At 38.7% G+C, this 26,310-nt stretch overlaps 1 protein-coding gene across 1 annotated transcript; it reads left to right on the top strand.

Moving 5' to 3' along the window:
• The first annotated feature begins 497 nt into the window (after nucleotides 1-497).
• Nucleotides 498-6,248, top strand: hormad1 (HORMA domain containing 1). Its single transcript, XM_036578913.1, has 15 exons — nucleotides 498-530; nucleotides 640-787; nucleotides 899-962; nucleotides 1,475-1,511; nucleotides 1,628-1,648; nucleotides 1,817-1,843; nucleotides 2,185-2,252; nucleotides 2,413-2,564; nucleotides 2,705-2,862; nucleotides 3,069-3,158; nucleotides 3,271-3,322; nucleotides 3,728-3,771; nucleotides 5,716-5,799; nucleotides 5,978-6,028; nucleotides 6,119-6,248. The coding sequence occupies exons 1-15, from the start codon at nucleotides 498-500 to the stop codon at nucleotides 6,206-6,208; spliced, it is 1,119 nt and encodes a 372-aa protein (XP_036434806.1). The 3' UTR covers nucleotides 6,209-6,248.
• Nucleotides 6,249-26,310: the final 20,062 nt, after the last annotated feature.

Raw genomic sequence — 26,310 nt, 5'->3', positions numbered from 1 at the left:
AATGACCGCTTTTGCCGCCTAACCGTTCTTGTTAGCTAACGTTAGTTTGCTAACTTAGCTAGCTAGCTAGTTAAGATGGCATTACCTGACTTGGGTTAAATTAGCAATCAGCCAGCTAACGTTAACGTTAGCTACATATCCCCAGCTAACTAGGTATGGCAGCTAGTTAAGTCATAGGAAATTACACGATCTTGTCAGAAAATTCAGGTTGGATTTACCTCACGTAGCTAAGGAACCATCTAGCTAGCTACTATGTCAGGAATTATGGTTAAGTATAAGTTTCATAAACCTGCCATATGATGCCTATTGCTAGGCATAGTTAGCCCGCTAATGCTAATGACTTTACAGAGCATTATCTAGCTCTTTGCCTTTGTTTAGCATTGCATTAGATCATGGATAAGGCAGTATTTTAGCTACATATGCTGTTTTTTTTCTTTTCCAGAGAGACCTAGGAAACTTTTTTCATCAGAGAGACCTAAAGGACAGCTGTCCCAGTCATGGCCTGTGAGCAGCGATTACGCACTACTCATGTAAGCTTAAGTTAATGTTGCTGAAATATATCTAGACAGCTCAAAGTTTTTTTCTTAACTTGTCTGCCTCACTGCTGAAAAAGCCAGCTAACTTAAAGTTTATTTTCAGGGTTCTTCTCAGATGCTGCCACGTGTAGTAGCCACAGAGCAGCAGTCACTGGTAGTTGTTAAGAAACTCCTAGCAATTGCTGTATCCAGCATTACATACTTGCGAGGTCTTTTCCCAGAAAAAGCTTATGGGAGCAAATACGTTGAGGGTAAGACTTGATACAGTTAGGTATTTAATATAGATTATGTAAGATTTATAATAATGTTACATAGTTTTCACTTAACATATAACCTTGTGTCCTTTCCTGTCACCCCCACAGAACAGAAAGTGATGATTCTTAGAGAAGAGCGAACTTGCCCTGGTGCTAGCCAGATTGTGCAGTGGTCAGTATTTGGAAACATTCAAGAGACTGAAAAGCTAAAGCCGTTCAAAAGAAAAATGATTTCATGTTGTCAATATGCAGAACCCACGAGACGAGATACTGGGGATTTTTTTTTAAATCAGTTACTTTTTTTTTTACAGTTCTTTTTTTAACATTTCTATGATTGAAAAATTAGCATATTTATCAAATATTTAGTCCAGCCCTAGTTAGTGTGGCAAGAGAGGGGGATTAGGTGTAACACAGCCTTACGGCAGTATGAACGCTGTTTGTCATATTGTTGTCCTCTACAGGATGGAGTAGGGGTGTTGGTGTCGGCAGAAAGACTACCTGTAAAAAAACGTAAATTGCCTCTGAAAAACAGGACATTAAGAAAATTACCCACCATGCACGCTTTTGGGCCTGATATTAACATGTTAGCACTTAAGCAAAGAAAACTGACAAGGTGATAACTGCCTCATAAGAGCACAGCATTTTAAAAAGACTGAAATGACTCTCGCTCACTCTGATATACAGGTTGCAAGGATGCTTTGATGCTCTACAGAAGAGATATGTGAGTCAGTCATTACTTTTAAATAGACATACTGGAAATCACATCAAGTTCATGTATGTCTTTTTTGCCAGTCAAGTAACTTGTTTAAATTTTTTCCATTTCCATTTTTATTCCAGCTACGTATGGCTTTATTATCTGTGAGTACATTTGACGAAATAAATTCTCAGAATATTTAATACTCATGACAGTGTAGTAACCTGCATGATCTAAAAAGCACATAATGAATTGTTCCAGTGCAGACTTGCATTTTATTATTATTCTAATCTAATATATTGGATTATGATTCTGTGCTTATGTTTTCCTAGATTTACTCTGATCCAGAATTCCCACAGGTACGGAAACAGCTTTTGGAATTGTTTTTGGAATTGTCTTTACGAGTGTGATGTTATCATCTTTGTTGTGTAAATAAGTTAAAGATAGTGAATGACAGTTAAGATTTATACCATCAATAAAAACAATAACAGCAGAGTCGTAACGTACATCCTGGATGGCCCTGCAGAGGTGAATGTTTTCCCTCTTGTGACTTTCTAAACTTAACTCATGAAGGCCTTGCTATTAAGTGTTTAATGGGGTAGATGGCTAAACTCTACAGCGATGTGGCCCTTCACATATAGAGTGATAGAGTGATCTTTTCTATCAATTGATGAATAGAATTACATGTTCCTCATTTCAGAAGTTAACAGAGTGCTACCAGTTCAGAATCCAGTACACTGAAAAGGGTCCTCGGCTGGATTTTGGAAGGTGATCATTCAAATAATTTAGAATTGTTTTTCGGTTCTAAGGTGAAACTGTACTACGTACTGCCAGTTAACATGAAAATATAGTATCTATACATTATGTGACTGATACTAAGATGCAGTACATTTTCCCTGTTGAAAATGTGCTGTCCTTATATTGCCAGCAAAAGCCAGAAGCGTGTGACTAAGATGGACTGCAGCGACATAAAGAAAGCAAGTATTCTGCTTGTGCGTAAACTGTACACACTAATGCAGAACCTCGGCCCACTCCCTGACAGCGTTTGTCTCAACATGAAGCTCTCCTACTACGATGAAGGTAGTAACCCACGTGCACAAAAATGAAAACAAAATTAAATACAGAGGAACATGCTCAAATCACATTCTTCTCCTGAGTTGTTAGTATTGCTTTTTTCTAAGTATCAGGGAATTAAATGATATCTCTTTACTTGCTGACAGTGACTCCCCAAGACTACCACCCACCAGGCTTTAAGGAGGGTGACAATGACACACTGATGTTTGAGAAAGAGCCAGTCAATCTTACCATGGGAGAAGTTGTTACACCTTTCCACACCCTCAAAGTGGATGTCACCACTGAGAGAGAAAGACTTGAACAGGTGCTATTCGAAGTTCTATAATGTATAGTGACAGGTAAATAAATCTAGAATTTCATTTTTAAGAAGCGATATGAGTGTACTGGGATAAATTTTAACTATACAGCTGAATTCACTGCTTCAGTCAAAGGTAATGAGGTTTAATTACATTGTACTTGCCTGAGATTCAGCTTGTAGCTAAGTACAGTGGTGTGTATGTCTGTCTGCAGGTAGATGAAGATGAGCCAGTATGTGCCAGAGATAGATGGGCTTTGAAAATGAACGAAGAAACAGTTGTGTCTGTGTCCAAAGTTCAGCAGGTGAAAAGCACTTTCTCTTTAGTAGTTATTTGTTGTTAGTTTTGTACTTTATTAAACATCACTCACACTACATAGATTCAGAGCTCATGCACTGTATCTTTTCTGTAAACAGGAGTTTGTATCCAAAGAAAATGTTGTTCATGACACCGGCATTGAAAACTCAGGTGAGCTGTCTCAGATAATTTGCTCTTTTTAAATATGCAGTCATCAGCACACAGGCTTGTGGTTTGTCTTTAAGTTGATTCTATATGTTTGTTTTGCACATTTTCCGGATGAAGTGTTCTAGAATTTAGTGTAAACCTAATTTTATCTTCAAGAGTACAGAACATCGTAGAAAAAGACAGGAATAAAGGAGGCAATTTAAAAGTAAATAAATAAAAATGACAGTAGTATCTGCTTCTGAAAATCAGAAAACTGAGAATCGGTGACTCGTTTTTCATGACATCAGGTGAAAAGATGTAGGCCGAAACAACTGTACAGGGCTAGTACGTATTTACAGTTAATTCACATATAAAATGAGTCTCTGTAGTTTTACCCAATTGTCTGTTAATGTTTTGTCATTTACACAGGCATGAGCAAAGAGGAGATGCTGGAAAATTCACAGCTCATCCAGGTAAACAAATCAGGAGTTTTACATTTCATGTTTACTATCAGTAAGTTGAACCTCTTGCTTCATCTCCTAATCATGTCCACGTTTTTATGATGAAGTTTGTGTCACTTTTTCTTCATGTGAGATTCTGAGAATGGCACTGAGAGGTAGAATAAGCAGATGTAATGTATGCAGTTTGTAATGCCAGTAAGCACTACCAGCTCTGAGGTGATAAATGCTACCAGGAGTAAGGATCAAGATAGACAAATAACACTGCAGAACATAGAGACAGGTTGTAGATGCAGGAGTTTTTGGTTGAAGAGTTTTAATTTACACAGCAAACGATTCAAAACAGAGTCCAAGCTTCTGCACTGTAAACATGCGTAGTAGTGGAGACAATTTAGGAAAAACATGAACAAGGAGGAACATTGCTCAGAATTGTGTACACCAACAATATTGGCACATGATTTTTGTTCATAGTTCATAGTGATTGCAGTAATTCGAAATGAGTGTACTCTGAATTCTGGGAGATGGAGTTGATTGAAGCTGTAGCAGGTATTGGTGTCTGATACTGTGGCAATTATATTTGGGAGGATGTGACAGGAGCAAATATATTAGTAAACAATACTGAGATACCTAATAGTAACATATTTACGTTGTTAATTTCCCATCTACACTGTAAAAAATAATGATACTTTATATAAAAAAGAATAAACTGCCAGTATGGTAACTTCAGGGGCTATCCTCAAGGTTTTTTCTCAAAAATACATATATTTTTACATTTCTTTCCAGTTTTCAGAATTCTTAAATTTTTTTGGTTGCTCTTCTAAGTCTAAATTAAGGTGCTAATATAAGATGCTAAGATGTAGAACAAGACCGCAGAACTGCTTTTAGAAACTCTACTGTACTAAACTCTACTATAGCACTAATTCAGCAGTGCAGTGTTCTCTCATACTAATGCTGTTATTTACATCAGACTGTCATACTACTGTGTACTCATTTGAACATTGTGGATAGTGGTGCGTTTCTCAGTTGTCTTTTCATTTGCTTTCTACTTTCTTCACTAAGGTGTATGAACACAGGTAACTAAAGCGACAATGGGAGGAATACAGGCTATCAGGCTAATAACAATTGTATGCATTTTTTTTGTTGAATACACTCTCTAATTCACACAATAACATGAGGATGTGATGTCTTTGATCTAGTTTTGTTTTTTTTAAATTTGAGATAAAAAATGTCTGAAAAAGTCTTAGATTTTATGCTATTAAAAATGCCTAAAAACCATGTTGAATAATCCACATGCATTCAGTATAACCTGCTAACCAAAAATATTAAACATGGTGGTCCTATTGTCAGAAACTGTTTTATGATGAAGGGCTGCAGAATTGATGACCAAATAAAACACACTGACAAGACTGACTTAGTCTGGTTTAGTAGGGTGTCCAAACTTTTACACAATTACTGTTTTAAATGTATTTTTTTGTTATGTCTTTATCAGATATTTTTAAAAAGTTGAACAAATATAAAGTAACTGTGCATTAACATTTGCAGAAAAAAATAAAACACTGCAGAGATTTACGCCTGTAAAATTCAACAAAAAAAATGTAAATTTTTTGCAATCAACTATAGAAGGGGAAATTGAGAAGAGCGCTAGAATATATATAGTGTACACATCTCGAAGTGTTTTCAGCGAATGTTTAAAAATAGGCATTAATATTTGCCATATTAACTTTTGCAGTGTAAGTGGTAATATTCTTCCTTTGTGGACGTCCTAAAAAGCTATTAATAATAAGCATTAAGTTTGATTTTTAAAAATGCAAGCATGTGTACAGTGTATCTTTAGTTTAGATGCATGCATTTCAAAGAAGAATACCAACATTATAAATCCTAAAAACTGGAAAAAAAACGTTGGTCCTCTGTATTTCTTTGTGGAGCCAACAATGGATTTGTTATTGTTATGTAATATAGGTAGACAGTCTTGTGAAGAAGACGGCTGCTCTCCAGGTGGCTACCATGAAAACCAGGAGCGGGCGTGTATGCAAGTCCTCAGTAGTAAATGATTTTTTACTAACAACATATTGTTATTTGTTTAATGCATGTTGCATTGTTAACCAGTGGTTTGTGTGCTGGTCTTTAAATAGAATTGTTTCTACTGTTAACATTTATGTGTGTTATCCTCCATTTTGAGATTATTTTCCATTTGCTTTGTATGTTTTTTTGGGGGTTATAGGACAAAAGAGCAGCTGCAGTGGCCGCATCCACAAACAAGAAAGCGGAACAAGTGAGCTTTAAGTCTGAATTGTGTAATGCCTTGCATAAATCCTTGCTTATGACCATTTCACAAAAAACTAGTCTTATCTTATCTCTGTAGGCTTCTCAGTTTGAGTTTCCACTTAGTCAAGATCTTCAGCCTGCTGCCCCGAAGAGACGCAAGTTTAGTGTGCCTAGAGAATCCCTCTGATACTCTTCTGTGTAACAGTGAGTGTAAACAGGCAAGCTGGAGAGCATTAATGTGACTCTTCTGTGTTGTAGTACTTTTTGTGCATGTGCATAGTATGAATTGTACATGCTAAAATATATTAATGTGAGTGTAGTAGGTTTTGCTCGTGTTCACTAGAAATGATTGTTTCAGAAGTAGTTCAGTTCTTGTCAAGAGCATAGCAAATAAATTGTTAATTATCTAAATAAAATTAAATATCTAAAGTATGCAAAGAGACTTGAATTATAAGCACACATTCACTTGTGTTATTGTGTAGATCCAGCTTTTGGAAATAAACTGTTCAAATTGTCAAGAGTAGGTTACTTTCAGGTTTTCATCTTGACTGCGGTCAGGAAAAGTCAGTGCCAGTCCACTAGATGGCAGCAGTCACATTATTTCTTCAAAGAATTAGTGAGGAGGCTAAATGAGACATAGACTTTGATGAGGTAAAAAACAAGCCAGTAATGGCTATTGTAGCCACTATAGCACTCTCAGAATAAGATAATTTCAGCACACAGTATGCATGGTTTTACTTATTTGGAAGTGCACAGTGTTAAGTTTTTTGTATCACTGTACCATATCCAAAGAGATCTAAAAATATGTAAAATAAGATGTCCCATACTACTTTTATACGTTACAAAACTGACCTTTATTTTGCATTAATTCTTCTGTGTTGTTTATCTTTTTTTCTGCTGGTCGGACATGTCCAGATGCACTACTCCGGTCTACCACAGATCAATACTGCCACAAATTAGTCATGCATGCACACGCAGACACATAGAGTGAGTGGCGAGTTCATTAAATAATCTATAAACTCACATGCTGGAAATACACAGTGCTCACTGTGTTGCTACCTAGTTTTTAATAGTCAGCTGAAAATGTTGAAACAATGTTTAGAATGAGGGTGAGAGTCTGTTTAATGTGCGGGTATTACTCAAATAAAATACTGATACTTAAGGCGGTGCAAAACCTAGATGTTATGTATTTTTTCAGCTCATACGATAAACTTAGTAGCAGCTCATGTAGTAGCACATCTTAGTAGTGGTCACCTTACAGATGTGGAAATTAAGATTTTTCTCCTCTCAGTATTCTAGATGTCTACCTCTTGACTCTAGAAGTGTTTGGTGTGGCTGTGGAGCTTGAGCCTCAGAGTATGAGCTGTCAGGCTGATTAGAGACAGTGAAGACCCCTCAGTCTGTTCACACATCTGAGCTGCTGTCAGGCCATGAGGGGGAGGCAGAGTGTTATTACCCCTCAGGGCTTCTGCCCCAGGAGAGCAAAGGAGCTCTGGACATTTAGCAGGGGACCCTGATCCCCTGACCTTGCCAGAAGGGCAGCAAATGTTTTGCTGCTGATTAGTAATTCTTCAGTGCTGCAGCCTGGCTAAACCTTATCCCCTCAGCATGCCTCAAACAGAGAAGAGACTATGGGCTCTCCTTTAGGACCTAGAGACTATGCCTCAGTTTAGTAAAGAGCAGTAGGGGCTGTCAAATGTGCAGAAAGTTTTTGAAATGACAAAACTGACAAATGGAATCCCATCTTGTAGAGTGTTAGTTTAGACTGAATGCTGACATTCATAAAGTTTTATTTTGTATTTTGTTTCTTTTATAGAATGCTCTATGATTAGGCTTCATTTTCAAATGAGTTAATGAATACAAATCAAATATCAAACCTAGACAGCCTTTGGGTTACTACTTGCTTTTAATCTATTTAGGTGTCCACTGCCCAGCCATGTCTACCTTCTACTTTAAATGCAGCGTCGTGGAGCTATGCCCAGTCTATAGCACAAGATCAGCAGGCGATAAAGCATTGCAGTATCCTGTACTGTACAGCTTTAGGCCCTCACACTTTTTAAATAATACAGCTCTACACTTCAGAGAAATACCCACTGTATTTAAAAAACAATGTATTGCAAATTCTTGTGAGCAGATTGAACAGGTCAAACCTGCGCACTTCTTTAATGTTAGCCTTAATGTCAGATGAAAAATGAAAATGACCAGCTTTTTAAAAAATTTATTTATGCATTACTGTGACATTACTTTGGGACACAACCTAATATATTTTATCTTTTGCTAAGCAAAAGATAAAAAAAAACAAACTTATTTTATTAGTATTTGAACAATACATATTTTAAACAAGCAAGCTTTATATACTGGATACAGATGAAAAGATAAAGTTTGTTTCTGCCGTTTATGAAAAATTCAACTGAAAGTGGAATATGTATAACTTACCCTGTATGTGGAGTTCATTGTAACAGACTCAGGGGCTAGTTGTAACATTTTCTAGAAAAGTGTATTAAATTCATGATTTCATTACAATTTTATGTCAAAACAAATTAGCTTTTCAACCTAAATATGTAAAATATATATGCATCAAAATAAAAATGACAAATACTGGAAAATTAATTTTTAATAAAAAAAAAGTTAAATATATTTTGTTTACATTCTCCTATATTTCCTTTTTATTCTTTTATATTTACAATCTAGTGTATATATATATATATATATATATATATATATATATATATATATATATATATATATATATAGTATATTTACTGTGAACAAAATGTTGCAAAAAAAAAGTAATCTTTTGAATTTACATAACCTCGCATTTTTAATATGACATAACCTTGCTGTACTTTTAGCCTTACTTGCTTACTTGTTTATATACTTGGAAATGGTGTTGTGGTACTGCCACCAAGATGATGGTTAAAATAAAAACAGTTACAATGAAAAGAGTTGCTTTCATGGTACAAAAACAGGTGTGGTGAATTTTGAGAATTGTATTATCAGACTGAAGTCAAAATTTGCCTATGATGTTGCTATTAGAACACGAGAAGATGACCAAAAACTAAGTATTCTTTTTGAACTTGTTCAATTACGTTAAAAAAAAAAGTTTACCCCACGTTAGGTTGTGCTTCACGTTCATCTACACTTGATACGTGGCACAGCTGTCAAATACAAAGATGTACAATTAACAACTAAAAGGATTCTAATTTTGGGACAAAACATACGTTGGTCGCACTGAACACTGTTTGTGGCTGTGCTCCCAGCTCTTCCTCTCAAACTGAGTGCTTTATGTGTGTGTTAGTTTAAAGCAGCAGTACAGTACATGACCTTGGGCTGGATGTATGTGGCACTACGCAGAGACACATCAGTCCTGTCACTATAGAGTGTGTATGTGCGTGCGTGTGTGACCTTGAACTGCAGCCACAGGCTTGGCACTGACTAATTTCAGCCCTGGACTTCATATTGACAGACTGAAATCGTTAATATGGCAGATGATAAATAGCTATTGACTGCTGTATGAATGCTGCTGCTGGACAGAAGGACTGAGATGGAGCAGGAGCAGGATAAATGTCCTAGTTGAAGTTAGACTCCAAAATCAGTATTAACTCTTATGAACACAACCATAACCATTCTAAAATAGCAATAAGTAAACAGAAATATGCAAGAAGATAGTTAATGCAGTAATTTCCCTAACAAAATTGGAAAATTGAGTAAAAAACAAATTTGTAGCATTAGTAAATAAGTAAGCATTAGAGAGATGTAAGAGATAAGCGTTATTCACTTAGCACAACAAATTATAGATGTTTATGTGAAGTTTGTATTGATGTATCAATATATGTCCATTTCTCAAAATTGCAGTTCATAATAAACACAGAACTGAGCCAGATGTCCATCTGAGAATATAGTATAATAGCTCCTCATTTTCTCCTCATTCAAGTGTATATGTACATAACTGGTTAGAACTGACCTGTTAGAACTGATGTCAGTTAGTTCAGTAAATAAATTTGTCCGTATGTAATTTCACTACGTAGTCATAGCAGTGCTGTTTTCTTATGGGAAAATATTAAGTTATAACTTAAATAACTTCTAGAATTATAACTATATTTTTGCCGATTGTGTAAGTTACAAGACTTCTTTCTACAATAGTCAAGTCTTTTAAATAATCTCATTTGGGAGTTTTACTGTAAAATTAGATGTTATGGTGCCATTATACTATTATTGTGAAATGGAATTTATGCTTTTAAGATTGTTGCATACCAAGATATAAATGCTATTCTTTCTGAGCTTTCAGCTGTTACTATAGTGGCAAATAAGTAATTAGCCATCTACTACATTTATTTAATTCATTTGAAAGTGCATAATAATTGAAAAAAATGCCAGTATAGCATAAACTAATACCTTGTGAAAATACCTGCATTGGACGTTATGACAGTTTTTGTATACCACCAGACTATAATGTTATGAATTTTTGTGCTGTGTAACTCACAGTAAAATAGATTTAAAAATAAAATAAATAGAAAAATAGATTTTAAAACCTTTTATAGTCCGTGTTTGTTACACAACACATAGATGTCAGAACTTTATAGGCTTGGAAAATATCTTGAGAAATACCTGTAACTGTAAATACACTGGCTTATGGCAAGTAATGTGATAGATTATTTTTTAAGAACTATTGGGAAGTGAATTTACTCCAATGGCAGATATCTCTGTTATTATCATTAGTAGTAGTGTTATTAGTATTGTTTTAATACTCTTTCTTTTGAACTGTATTTCACTTGTGAAGCATTTGTGAGGTGTTCTTACTGAGAAGAATATTATATAAGGAGAGATCTATGTATTTTAGGTATTTATAGTTTAAAGTAGGCTGTGTGCTTTTCTATGGCATGTACCAGCACAAATCATATTAGGCTTTTATTTATTTAAATCCATAGTACATGTCTTTCTGACAGCACAAAGCAGTGTCAACACATTATTTCTTATATGAGTAGGTCTGGCCTTTATTAGCATGAGCGGCACACATCAGGAGTGCTAAAAGGCACAGCTCGAATTAGGATGCAGCGTGCATGTCTGTTCTAGAAAGTTTTACACTGTGTGCAGCCAAGTTCAGGCTAGGTTCTGTCTCTGACAATGCATGCAGAGCGCTGGAGGCAGAGAAAACTTTCTCTCCTTGATTTCTCTCTCCCACATGCCGGGCCCCAGCGCGGCTGACTTCTGGCCCGCCAGCCGCTGCGTCTCTCCGGGCGGATGGGTTTTCATCTGGCCGGGGTGCGAGGGCAGCTCCCCCCACACACACTCCCCTCCCCGCCATGCCAATTTACATTTTCACGGCTGCATCGGCTCCAGGCCCAGCCACAGAGGACGGAACAGAGAGAGAAAGAGAGGAAAAAGCTCTGGAGAATGCAGTTGAACCCCTAGAGGAGGATGAGGACTGAAGCCCCAGTCTCACTGCCTCTCATCCCACACATCCAAGTGCCACCCAGAATGAAGCACACTTTATTTTAGGCCGTGATGTAAGCTATGATCAGCTTTGATTGTTGGCAGACGTCCAAGGCAGTAAGGCTATTGCGCTGAAGCCCCTCTGTGGTGGGTGTGGACAGCAAACCCTGCTGAAATATTAGATCTGGACATATGGAAGACACATAGTGTAAGCCAAAAAAACAGCAAATAAAATGTTATAAACGTATTGTGGCATAATTACATAATTACACAGGTACCTACACTGGAAAAAATTGTGCTGTGAATTTACATAATTCAAGATCTACTTAATAAAATCCATTTAACCAACACATTTGTTGCCAAAAGTAAGGAAAGCGAAACACATAATTACTCAGAAATGCTGTTTTGAGATTCAACACGCTATTTTTATTTCAGTAGAGCATAAGCAGGAATGAAATTACAAGTGATTCTTCAGCATCTAATAGCAAAATTTCCCAGTGGAAAGGACTGTGAGGAAAGTAGTGGACTACTGAGAAGAACACTGCTTCACATAGCCCCATAAAACTGCACTGCTTTTTTGCAGAACAAGGAGGTAAAAAGAAAGATGTAACCGACATCTCAATCATTTGGGTAATTTTTCTGAGCAGTGGCCATAAGCAAGGAAAGAGCCTTTGTCCTGGCATTGCTTTCATTTCCAGCACTGCAGGAATTGTGATGGCTGTGCCCCCAGGCGACAGAAGCACCTTAAGGAGGCCCACCTTTAAATCCAGCGCGCTGTGACTCCAACCGTGACCCCTAGCTGGAGGGATCCCTCAGGCCAGATTTAAACGAGCTCCCTTAGGTCCTCCGCTGTGCCTCTCTCACCTCCTCTCCACTTACCGCAGCACCTTAGCCTGTGCTCACAGTTCTGCTTATTTGTATTTGACAACCCAAAAGGTGGATGGAGAGTAAATGGTTCCACTTTAGGTAAATGCTGGCTGGCTGTTTGCATATGTGAAGAGGGAGTAGGGGGAACATTTGAATTAAATGTGACAGAGGGCATGTCTGGGAAATGGAGTTCCATCTGGAGTGCACTGTAGGATGCTGTAGGAAGAGATCAGTGATATCTGGAATTCTTCTGTAGCTCTAGAGTGGCCTATCTTTTATGAATGGAACAAATCATTTCTGAAAAGATAGCAATCCATTATCTGAGAAGGAAGCTTTTGAATTCATAAAGAGACTGATTTTTCTCCAGATTTTTCTTTTCACATGAAAAGATCCATTTGACATTTTAGCTATTGTTTCTCTTTCTCTCTTTCTGCTTCCTCTTCCTTCTCACTATCATTATCACCATTATGGAGGCAGTGGGAGATATAAGGCAAAAGACGCATACAATATCAGCCTATTGATCCACGCCCATCACGGCGGAGAAAAAACCCGGGTTCAGGGGCTGCACAATTCCGACTGGACACCGCGATCGATAGGATACTCTATCAGCCGTTACCATGGCAACTCGCCGAACGAGGACAGAGCCCCGCCGTTTATTTACACCTGTCTCCATCTCGCTGCTTTTTTGTGCAGGTCTCAGAACAGTGGAACAGATGAACGGGGATGACGTGCAGGGCGCTTTTTCTGATATTCACTGCGCCATTTCATATTGCATTAACCTTGTAAGAGGAGGAATAGTGAATTAAAGGTGAAATTGTTACTTTTCATCCTGCTTATATCTGTGTTGGTGCATGCAGCAAATCAGGAGATCCTGTTCATTGCCGTATGTATTTGTCCTCTCCTGCTCTTGTGCTTTGAAAAGTAGAGTCTTTGCACTTGTGTGCAGGTCTTTACCTTGACTTGACCCCAATTTGCAGGTCAAGTAAACATGAGCAGTACTTTCCCATTAGCACACTGGGGGGCCATAAGAGAGAGCCAGTAAAGAAAGGACTGTGCTCAATGGTGAAAGCAAACAGGACCTGCGACACAGTCGAGCACCACAACAACACCTACTACAGCACGGACGGATGTGGATGTGTATAGGGCTCAAGTGGTGCTTGACTGTTTAGTACTCATAGTGGTGTAGAGTGCACCTCCTCTTTATGTGTTATTGAGTGTAAGCTGTTTGAATAATACCCTTGATCTGGCTAAAGGGATGATAAACCGTCAATAACAGAAATAATGCAGAGGACAAAGTTTAATAACCGCTCAGCTCTATAGAAATTCACTGTGCCGTTCCGCTGAGAGCTCATAATAGCGTTTTGTGCGTATTAAAAACAGTGGAGCCTGAGTGGAACCTCTAGCACAGCACTATTAATAGGCACTGGGTGATTCTAGGCACACTGACAGGAAGAGGGAGGGTGAGAGGGAGGGAGGAAGGAATGGAGAGAAAGAGACAGAGGCAGACACATACACTGCAGTTTTAGTTCACTAAGCTTGTGTTTTGTGAGCTGTGACAGAGAGGTACTGACAGACACACGTCTCTCTCTGCAGCGTGCACACAGTTTGTGTATATGTGTTGGAGGGCTTGGTCGGGTCACTTTAACCTTCTACCACTGCATTCAGAATGGAGGTGGACCCTGTAGCTCCTCTCATGCACACACACAGAAAATCAGTTTGCTCCCTACCCCCTCCGATCAATGGTAGTTTCATATGGCCTCTCAGGCCTGCAGTGACGCGTGTATGCGCCTGTGTGTGTGTGTGTGTGTGCGTCCTATTGATTTATCGACTGCTTGGCTCAGCCTGGCCCAGGACCCTCTCCCATACTGGGTAGCCTGAAGCTGCAGCTCTCTGGACCTGCATTCACCCTGCTGCAGCCCATACTACCATCACACAGCAAAACAACACAGTCAATACAACACTCTCTAACACCTACTGTAGAGTTTACTCCAGTGGAGTCAAGGGCAAATATGGCACATTTGACATTACTCAGAAAGCAAAACCCATCGTTTCACCTACCTCACCTCAATGTGTACACATTTCATTCTGAACACTTCACTCACATGGTTTACAACCTTAACTGATTTGAACTAGGCTTACTCAATTTAGTCAACTGCAACTAGTAATAAAAGTAAAATGGGAATTGTGAGCTGTAGCCGATAATTTTTTCTATACAGTATATATTTTATATTTGATTAGCTCAAAGATAAGGGACAAAAAAAATAATTGCGGTATGTGCAAACATTTGGACACCCTGCTAAGTTTCTAAGCACTAAAGGATATCCCTTTGATGGATATCACAACTTGGAAACACTCGGACAGCTAGGAATCTTGTATTCTTGTTTTAGGAATTTTCACCTGTACTTACTTGCTGAATGCTTCTATTTCTGTAATATTCATGGGCTTGCACAGCATGTTTAAGATTGACCCACATGTGAAATGTCTCCTGTGCCACTGGCTGCCACACAGTCCAAAGGATAATAGATCCACCCCTATGCTTAACAGTTGGCAAGGTGTTCTTTTCATCAAATGCTGCTCTTTTTTTCTCCAAACATATCTTTGTGATTGTGGCCCAAGAGTTACATTTTTACTTCATCAGTCTACAGCACTTGTTTCTAATTTGCCTCTGGCTTATTTGTTTTGCATGCTTTGGACATTGACTTTTGTGGTGGTTGTTCAAGCAACGCTGCACATTTATTATTATTCTTCCTTTTTTTAAGGTAATCAAATATGAAGTAATGGTGCATTAACATTTGCAGAAAAAAATGTCTTTTATTAGTCTGCTGCAGTGCTTGTGTTTATTTCTTTTCACTTCAAAAATGATGTGAAAAATTATGTAATTCCACCAGGGGCCCAAACTTTTGCATACAACTTTATATATATCAGCCAATGTCGTTACCAGTGATGATACGTAAACATTCATAAAATGTAGAAACTACATTTAGCTGGATTAGCATTACAGAGAAATATAACACTTATTTCTAGATTGCAAATCAGTAAAATGAATAAAAGGCAGACACTTTAGCACAGTAGCCCAGATTCTGCTCTTCCAGGCTACAGTAAATATTAAATATGTTATAAATTTTCACTTTGAAATATCAGTTGAATCTGAAAACATTGGTCTGATGCTAATAATATCTGCTACATATCTGTCAATACCATCATGATTTGGATAGATATCATGTATACTTAATAAAAGCAACAGATAAATTAGCCCCTTAACTAGCCTGCTGTTTTACACACTTCTGTAACCTAGGAATAGCTGCATTAGTTTTCATTGAAATCCCTGTATTCACTGGATAATAAGCCTTTGTACGAAATAAACCTGGAATTTTTAGGGGTTAAGGCAGGTTGGCTCAAATGTGGCCCAGCAGCCTTTTCAGTGATTTTGAATAACTTCAATTATGAGAAAGATGTATAGTAATGCTAGAGAAATTTCTATGAATAAATTTTATATATTTATAAACATCTTATATTTATAATACTACTCAAGTTTTTGAGATCAGTATTATAAGACAGTACTACAGCAATATTATATGGGAAATATATGGATTATTATAGATTATTTTAGAAGTATTGTACAGCACCATGTTATAGTTTTCTATTGTATTGTATTTTTCTGCAAGGTGTGTTTAAATGATCTGATCTACTCATCTTTTTAATAAAGGTGAATGCTCCTTTTGTACCAGTTCTAGGGGATGTAGAAAGAACATAATGGCTAATGGAGGCCAAAAAAAAAAAGTTTGACCACATGGTCATCCTGTTCTTTGAAGTGACCCTCTGTCAGGCCTCTCATGGTTCTGACTTGTCCTTGCGTATCACCTTTGTGGCTATTAGCCATCCGTCCACATCACCCCCCCCAACAAGCCCTTCTTCAAACACTCACGCAAACAATTACTCTGCCCTGGGAGGACCAGAAATGGCGAATGTCCAGCTGCCCCTCCTACCCCCAACACGTGCCTTTTACTGGTCAGTATTGTGGGGGCCTGAGGGCTAGGCTTTGTGTGTGTGTGTGTGTGTGTGTGTGTGTGTGTGTGTGTGTGTGTGTGTGTGTGTTAGCAGGGGCTCCATTAGCCCAGCCCAAGCAGCAGCTGGCCTGAAAGAGGGGATTGAGTATCACTGACCTGTCCACAATGTCCAGCTGGGGGGTCACTGTTTTGCCCTCCTCCGGGCACGTGCTGACCAGCCATCTGTGTGTGAGTGGGTGGGGGAGAGGGAAGGCCGCCTCCTACTTTTAGTAGAGTGACAGTTGTCCAACGTTTGGCCGCTTTGGTGACAGCACAGCTGGCCTGTAGTAGCCAGCATGTGGCACCCCATAAAGCCACCAACAGTTTTGCTATTCTTATAATGACATAAGCAAGCATGGTTTAGTCCATTTTAAACTTTTTAGGTTTTTTTGGATAAGAGTGTCTGCCAAATAGTGTAAGTGAATGTAAATGTATAATTCCATTATTTCATAATTATTTCATCACATCTCAAATTCCAATTAAATGAATAACATGCTGAAAAATGAATGCCATAGTGATATACATTACAATACTAATAATTAAGCACTTTCTTCAGATTCCAGCATATAAAACCCATCCACTCTCGATCTGAGAGTATAGACAGAGATTTTGAAAGCCCTCAGATTGAAGCAGCGCTGAGTACATATCATCACATTTCACGCTTTGCAAACCAGAGCAAACACCCCACACAGATGGAGAAAAGGAGGATCTTCATACATCCATCCTTTCTTCTTCATCCCTTCCATTGAGGGTGCTCCCGGCCTGATCAAGGCACAGATTAGCACCGCAGCTATCCACCACCAGCACCTCCTCCCCCACCTTTTCATCGCTCTGTCTGGCCCCCTACCTCCGACTGTTTAAGGTGATTGGATCGTGCCCATCCTCCTTGCATGGTCAGCTGAGGTCAGAGGTCGCTGACCCCAGCCTGATTGTACGAGGGCAGAGTAGAATGGTCATCAAAGATTTGCCACAAAACAAAGGAGAAATCTCACAACACTTACATGGACATACAGAAAGTTCTTCCAAGAGGATAAAATAAATCTGCAATCTGTAATAAATATGAATGTATATAATAGACAGTTACACAATTCATTTAGCATCTGTTCATGGCTTATTTCTCTCAAAGTCACGTTAACAGTGAGCTCTTCTTTTGACCAACACCAAACAGCATACATATTCTAAAGTGACTTACATCAACTTTTTGGCCTCTGGGTACTGAATTAAAACACTAATATTGACTAACTGTAAATGGCCACTGTGCAAAAATGTAAAAATGTATTTTCAAATGTTCTGTATCAGTGCTGAGAGAACGATGGACGATAAGTGTGGCGAAGGTTGTGTATGCATGTATGTGTATATTTCCAGTAGCCCCTGGTCTTTGACCCCTGACCTCAGATCTCTGTTGCTAGGTGACTGCAGCATCTCAGATGAAGGTGTGGGTGATGGGGTGACAGCCTAAAGGGGGGTCAGAGAGGCAGTGGTCACTCCAAACCCCCAAGGGATGCTAGCATGCATGAACTAACATGTCATAGTGGACAATAATGTACAAAAAAGTCTCCTGGTCTTACCGTTTGTAATTTGCAGCCATATTTATAATACTTCTTACAATATCTTAAATAAGCTTCTGCCCCTCAATCACCCTTGTGAACTTGTCTTACTTGTATTATAAGTCCATTTTCTGGTGCCGCCTAAAGGAGGATAGGTTCCCCTTTCGGGTTTTGGTTCCCCTAATGCTTTCTTACTCATATCGAAATTTTCTTTGCCATTGTCACCCTCAGCTGGCTTATAATGGGCCAAGAACTCAATTTCTGTGAAACTGTTTTGTGAGAATATCTGTTAGAAAAAGCACCGTACAAATTGATTTGAATTAAAAATGAATAGTCTGTAGTCTGTAGAAATGAAATATGAGCAGTGCAGCATAGAATTTTATTAATAATATTGCCATTGTCAGATCATGTCTGCCTAGCTTAGTGTACGTATGATATTTCTAGACAAGAAAAGTGGCATTTTTAGACAGTAGAAAAGAAAACAAAAAAGTGTTCTCTGTCAATACCAGCGGAAACATAACAAAACAATGTTTGTTCAGACAGTGAAGGTGGGGAGATGGGACTGGGATCAGCCACAGGAAAACATTAGAGAACCTCTGCCATATTGACACTGTGAAGACCCTACCGCAAGGCAGAGGCAAGTCTGGGCTCTGAACAATAGCCTTGTGATGTCAGCTATAAGGGCCACTTTTTGTTTGCTTGTGTGGTTCTGTTCTTTTTTTTTTAGTGTTTTTTTTTCTCCTTGACACTTTCTTCTGTGAGGGAATTCTCTTGATCCTTTGCCATCACTCTCTAGTCGACCTGCTTGGTGCAAGGCCATTTGTTGTGGGAGACCTTACCCTGGGGTGGGGAACACACGCACTCTTTCAGCTTTCAGAGATATTTTTATCATGGGGGTATATGGGAGTAGGACGATTCTGTCTTTTGGTTTGAGAATAAAAAAAAAAGAATCTTCTCTTCTCGGGCCCTGAGCTTATGCTTTTTGAAAATAGTGCAGACTGGAATTTCTTCTCACTTTCTTGAACAATTTTAGATTTTCTCATGTAAAGCAACATTTATCTGCCTGAATGTCAAGGCTCCGTCCACACAGAAAAGTGACAAATGGAGGGATACTTCCAGTAGGTTATTCGGGATTGATAAAAGAAGAAGTGGTGAGGAAAATTAGTGATTAAGTAACACCAGCCTCATGTGAAAAAATGGTCTGGCTATAATCATTTGTTTCAATTACTGTATGTTTCTGTTCAAGACCATGCCTGTGTGTGTGTGTGTGTTTGTGGATGTGTGTGTGTTTGTGTGTCTTTGATGGAGGGATGGGAGGGAGGACGAGATGGTATCAATCGCAGGGCCAGGCCATTGAACGTATTGATTAGTTACCTTTCTTATTAACATGCTGATTAAAAAGAGCCGAGGAGAAACAGAGAGCAGTGAGACACACACACACGGCGGCGAGGTGCAGACAGCGTTGCATCAAGGGAAGAGGAGGACGCATGCATGGAGAGGGGTAAACAGGGGATTTGGAGCCCTCCGGCCAGTGGAGTTAAGAAAAGCAAAAGCATTGCAGAGCAGAAGGAAACTATCTTCAAATGTGGACTTGAAAGCAGAAGAGGACAGAGAGAGATCGAGACAGTGAGAGAGATGCAGTCTGACTGCACTGCGACTTCCTCTCCCACCCAGCCAAGGAGACGCCAACGTACTGGATCCACTCCTGCGGAAAAGACACATACACACACACACTGCTGAAAGCTTCACATATACAGATACACACGCCCACCCACCCACACCCACTCACCCACTCACCCATTCACGCACTTACTCACTCAAATCTTGCATGAAAGAATACACTAGTATGTATTCACATATATAGACATATGTATGTATTGTGGTCTGATAATGCATGTCAGCAAATCTATATTGTTGTGTATTGCTGATGTTGTACTGCAGGGGATTGTGCCATTGCAGGAACTGTGTCAGGTAGCTTGTTTCTTGCTGTTATATTCCTTAGAGGTGTATTTTTCAGACATGTGCATTGTGGATGTGAAAGGGATGTCAGTGTCACCAGTGCAGGATTACACACTGTCTATACTACTTTAAAACTACTATTACACCCTTCAGTCTACAGTTGCTATTGTTTTTCAGATTTGAAAGGAGCCGGGACTGGCTTGTATTGATCAGACTCATGAGTGCCATGAATCTTGTTTAAGCGCATAAATTGCCATTTGTGTGCTTGATTTAAAAATTGACCTTTGGAGATGGAAAAACTTGATCCAAAATCTCAAACAGTTACACTAAGGAGCCAGAACATTCTCTAAAGTATGGTATTAGTAGGATTATTATACAGGCCTGAACACTTTTCATTACAACTAACCAGCTTCTCTTTTAAAGTGAGAGGAGAAAAGGCTCAGGTGCTTGGCATTCCTCGAGCTTACATCTCTCAAAGGCCTGGTTTATTTTTACAAATGTGCTTTATTGTAAGACCATGCCATTAGCCCTCTTCTGGATAATTAGCATGCAACAATTCATGTGCAATATGCAAATATATAAGATGCCCCTGTATACATACAGCAAGGTTATGCAGACTTGTAAATTATGCTCCATGTGGTAAAGTGAACAGTCCGCCTACATTGTTTCCTCTAATCGATACTGCCTACAGGCAGATGTGAACGCATGATGGTCATATAAAATATACGTCTGGTTAAAAAAAAACCTTCGTCGCTCCAGAGTTGTAATATTTTTGAAGAAGCTGTTAATTTTTCTTAATGCTCAAGTTAAGTTTGCAGTGCATTCACATAATGTGGAAAGTCACCATTAGCTCGCACTTGCGTGGGCTGCTCATGAGCGAATTCAGTGCAGAATGTGCTCTGTTTGCTCTCATTTTTACACACAATATCGGCCCTTATTTCTGCAAATATACGCTTCCCTGGAAATGTAAAGGAAAACAAAGAGGCCTGTAAAAAAGGGTTACTCTGTATCACAGAAAATGACTCATTTCAGCTTATCTTATACGTGATGGAACCGCTACTCCCTTAAAAGGGGGTTCTTTAGTAAAGACAGTGGTTATACACAGCAGTGATTACTCAGAGAACCATTTGAATGCATAATTGGTTCTCTACGTGGTGACATGATTATTCTCTATGATGGAAAACCTGTTGTACATGCTTCTTTAATGAACCTTACAAAAGTGGTTCTGCATAGCACCATATTGTTACTAATTGTATCACCTCTCTCTGGTACTGTAGAACCCTTTTTATTCTTAAAGTGTAGAAATATACAGAATCGTTTAAGATAAAATCACTTCATGTAGACGAACAATAATTTTACAGTTATCAAAATTAACCGCAATCGCGTTGTTTTTACTGGCTATGCACGTTAATGAAGAGTGAGATGCAGCTCTGGCTCTTCTGCACGGAGATAGAGGGAGAGATAATTAGGGCCCAAAGAGATTTCTATCAGCTTTCTGTGCATTACATTTCATCTTTAGCCTGCTTTACATTAATGTTTAATAGTCGAGGAGATTTTCTTCATTTAGTGTTTTTTTCTCCTCACTGGACTGGTAATTAATTCACTGAGCATTGATGAGAACATACATTTGGGAGTTTTTTGGTTTAGTCTGAAGGCAAATCTAAAATAAATACAACTATATATATATATATATATATATATATATATATATTATATATATATATATATATGCATTTTTGAATATATAACATGTAAAAACAACTTCTTGGTTGCTGGATGAAACTTTAATTAGTCCAGTCAAAAATAAGGGGAAGAAAGAAGGAAGAAGAAAAAAAAGAAATAATTCAGAAACAGTTAAGAGAGTTACTGGAAATGTTTAAATAAATTACAGTATGGCAAATTAACTTATCTATATTCTATCTGGCTAGAGGAAGCTTCATGCTCACTACATATATAGCGTGTAGAAATTAAATTCAGTTTACAAAAATATATTTTTGACCTTTTTTGCGCTAAGCACATTTTTAAATAGTTCTTTTCAGAGTATAGCACACATTTCCCATCATGCAAAGCGGGTTCGTTGGTCTATTGCTTTTTAATAGTGCTGCTGTGGGAGAGTGTGGATCAGGATCACGTTAATTGAAATATTGACTTCAGCCCCGGATCGATTTCTTTTCACTATTCACATCCTGTGTTTGTTACGCAGAGGCTGCTGGAGCTTCTCTAATAGAAATACTGCAGTTTATTTACAGAGCGGTTAAGAGGGAATGCATTAATTAACCTGTACCTGGTTTTAATCGTCACTGCACTGGACCCAATACTACAGTTAACAGCTCAGACCACTGGACTCTTTATTTTATATTTTAAATAACAAACCTCGCTCATCTTATTCAAATCTCAGTTCTGTTCGCCGATTTAAGTTCATTTCAGGCATCGTGTAATTTTGCCGAGCGTCCTTCACACTGTCAGTGAGGGAGTCTCGGGTTTTTGGCCTGGAATTTTATTCAGAATGTTGCAGACGAAAAACATTTGATTTATTTAGACATTTGGTCAGACCTGTTTTGCTTACTAAAGGCATCAGTAATCGAGAGGAGAAAATGAGCCCGCTCTGTTAATAAAATCATGTTTAGTGTGTTTAGAGATATTTAAACTCTTACACTGAGATGTGTGCTCAGCTCCTGAGCTCTGTCATAGTTTAGAACACATTCACTACAACATGAAACACTAAAATGACCATTTAGAGGAACTTTTTTTCCCTGCAGTTTACTCTGATAAACCCGCCGAGGACACAGGCACTACCGTGAGTCTTTTAGACTCAGTTTTGTACAAAAAAAATCAGTTCAGCTTAGACCAGTACAGAAATTAAATATGTAAATACAGTCCTGGACTGAGAACAAGAAATCGTTTAAAAAAAAAGAAGAAGAATATTGACAAGTAATAACTTTAAATAAAATTGCTGTTGTTGTGGTCCATTTGACATTTATTTATTATTAGTATTATTTTTAATATGAGTTCAATCGCGTCGAAATCTGCTTTGACCGTTAACATTTAGAGTTCATTTTTGAGTTGCGTTAGAATTACTCTGAAATTTTCCCCCCAAAGGTGATGAATATTGGGATTTAATCAGTAGACTAGAGATAGAAATCTATCTTTCTCTATTTTCTCTCTCGCTTTTTTTGCATTTATTAATTTATTTGTTTATGCGTTTTTGTGCGTTGTGTATAATTTTTAGCGAACTATTTCACCGAGGCTGTAAGAGGACGACTACATTTTATAAAATAAAATACACAAACAATATACAAACTTTTAAGTCTTCTGTCCGAAAATATGAAATGGATGTGCAGTAACGTGTGTTCGCGTGTTTGGTGCGTCAGTAAGACGTGTGTGTGTGTGTGTGTGTGTGTGTGTGTGTGTGTGTGTGTGTGTGTGAGAGAGAGAGAGAGAGAGAGAGAGAGTTTTGGACGATGAGCTTTAGATGATGGTGATGATGATGATGATGATGATGAAGGAGGCAGGGAGGGATGTGATCCACAGGTCTCAGTGATGAGGAGGAACATCAGTGTGGATGTAGAGTGATGGTGTGTGAAGCTGTAACTCGAGTAATCGGCATCTTTATCAGCCCTGTTTTTCCGTCTATATGAGCAGATAATAATGTAAAAGACTAAGAGCTTTGGCTGTCAGTGGTCACAGTGTTAGCGCGCTCTGTCCTTTACAGGGTGTGAGATTTCAGCTTCAAGGCCCCGCTTTAGCCCTATGGAATTCTCTGGAGTGAAATCAGATGCGGAACACATGAATAAAGGGAAAAGGCGGGTACAATAATTTATTCACGTATAGGAGTTTGATTTTTAACGGTTACTGAAAATATTTCATTTGTGAAATTTGATTGTATTGGCTACATTTACAGCGCACACAAAACGACAGTACATGGTTTTTAATTAAGCGCTCATCATTTATTTATCATTTATCTTCTTCTTCTTCTTCTTATTATTATTATTATTATTATTGTTGTTGTTATTATTGCTCGTTTTGTCTCTAGTATATAGATGTAAATATTTGTGAAATGGTAAAGTAAATATTAAATTACATGCAATATAAAAGAAAATATAAAAATCTCCAATAAGGCAAGATTGCCTGTAATTAACGTGTTTTTATTTGAAATATATTCACTGATATCTTCAATAAAGTGTTGAATCATCCAGTGTCTGGTCATTTAACTGAGGGGAAAAACCCTTTAAAAAGCTGTTATCTGTTTGTATGTTGACTGTGATTGCTGCCTGTTTCAGACTGATCAATGAATGTGAGTTTGCTCATCAAACAGCAGATGCAGTGAGTGAGCGCCGGCTGCTTAAAGCACATTTTCATCAGCAGCCCGCCCGAATTTCCTACATGTGTCTGCCTCAGAAAGATAACAGCGGCGTGATAGTATTTAAGAACAAGCCCTCCGATGTGTGATCCTCACAGAGCGGAATATTTTGCATGATGTTAGGGGTCGTTATCTTGTCTTGGTTTGGATGGTCTCATTCTTTAGCCACAGTAGATGAACTTTCACCCCAACCTCTCAAGAGCTGTGTGTGCGTGCGTGTGTGTGAGTGTGTGTGTGTGTGTGTGCGTGTGTGTGTGTCCATCTCCCCTGCAGCTCCTCTCCCCGCGCTGTGGATCGATAGTGCAGCATCTGCTGCAGCGCGCGCCGCTCCCACATCCAGCAGCACGGCGCAGTTAAAGCTACACACACACACACACACACACACACAGACGATCGGTTTTGCACGAGCCCGCGGCCTCCTCTCACACTGCAATACTGCCAGGTGTGGCTGTAATGTGGCCAGGTGTAGTGTTACCATGGGCACGAATAACATAGCGAGACAATTTAAATATTCAGATTGGAGGCTTAAGGTTTACTTCTGGACTGGTCACTCTCGCATACATGCAGCATCAGCTCTCTCTCTCTCTCTCTGGCCTCTCATGCCCTGAGATTGTGGATGAAAACACAGTACAAGAATATTAACAAACTAAAACATATAGAGGCTCTGGAATGTGTTCAGAGCTCTACACACACCAGGTCCCAGATCGCGCGGGGCGTTTCTGTAAATTGTGGAAATCTGGTGTGATTTTGTTGTGCTCAGCGAGTGTGTGTAAAGAAGGAGGCTCATAAACGCGCATTCAGATGGAGAGCCTCCCTCATTCTGTTCTCAGACTGAAGAGTGACTGAAGAGGCTTCTAACAGCTTTGCCCAATTATGCAATCAATAAATTAGTTGTTTAGATATTAAAACTTCACCGCAATTCAGGTGCACGCGCAAAAATTAACGCGTGGAAATCTATATTTTCAGAAGAAAATAAAAATGGCTAAAGACCAACAGTCTTTAATCTTTAATAGATCATCTGGGTTAATGGGACATGTGGCTGCAGTCTGTATGGATTAACTGTTGTCACATGATTATAAACAAGGCTAACTATGTAGTGTCGTATAGGATCTTGTGGGCCCCAGTGCAAAAAATAAAAATAAAATAAATAAAATACAAAAAGGTACCCCCATGTGAAAAATGTCTTTCTATAAATAAAAAGGACAAAGGATTGTGTCATTTGCTTGTGTACTCGCTGTTATAATGTTGCAAATAAGTTCTCGAATTATCCTACTCCATCCACCAGCGTCAAATGTTTACATTGCAATGCAGAAATGATTATAATTATGAAAACAAGACGTTTGGACAAACAAGCTAACTGGTGCGCTATTGTTGTTAAGAAACTGTGAGTCACGGGTGTATAATTGTGTGGGCATCTATCCGAGGGGCAAAACGAAGATTTTCGGGGGTCCTGCGCTATGGGCCCCGGTTCGATTACCCCCTCTGCCATCCCTCTTAGTTACGTCACTGTAAGTATAGAAATGATAATACATACATGAATATATGAATGGACAGTGTGCTAGCATGCAATTAGAAGAAGAAGGAGTAGGAGGAGGAGGGAAAAGAAGATGATAAAGATAAGGAGGAGGAGAAGGGGGGTGGATCACTGAGTGGGCTTAATGATCAATTTAATCAACGGTAAACTAATCACTCTAAATTGAATGGTTGGGCAACACGCGTGAGAACGATTTCATTTCTGCGGAGGTGAATAAAGAACATTAGTCGAAATAAAAAGACAAGCTCAATCGAAAAGTGATCAATTGCATTGCTGTGATCACCAAACTCGAGAGAGCAGAGTAGAAGAGAGGTGCGGGAGCGAAGGGGTTAATCCGAGTTCGAAATTCATCCCACATCTGTCAGATTTTTAAGTGTGTGACGTTCTGAGAAGGGGTAGAGAGAGAGGGGGAGGAAGAGAGGAGGGAGGGAGAGGAGGAGAAAAAAAGAGGGCTGTGATCGATGGAGAGACAGAGGAAAGGGAAAGGAGGGGGGACCACAGAGATAATGACAGAAAGGGAGCTGGGCAGTTAGACACACAGTC

Source organism: Colossoma macropomum, unplaced genomic scaffold (assembly GCF_904425465.1).
Source record: "Colossoma macropomum unplaced genomic scaffold, Colossoma_macropomum, whole genome shotgun sequence".
NCBI lineage: Eukaryota > Metazoa > Chordata > Actinopteri > Characiformes > Serrasalmidae > Colossoma > Colossoma macropomum.
The sequence above is the reverse complement of the archived record's forward strand: the minus strand, read 5'-3'. Positions and strand labels throughout refer to the sequence as shown.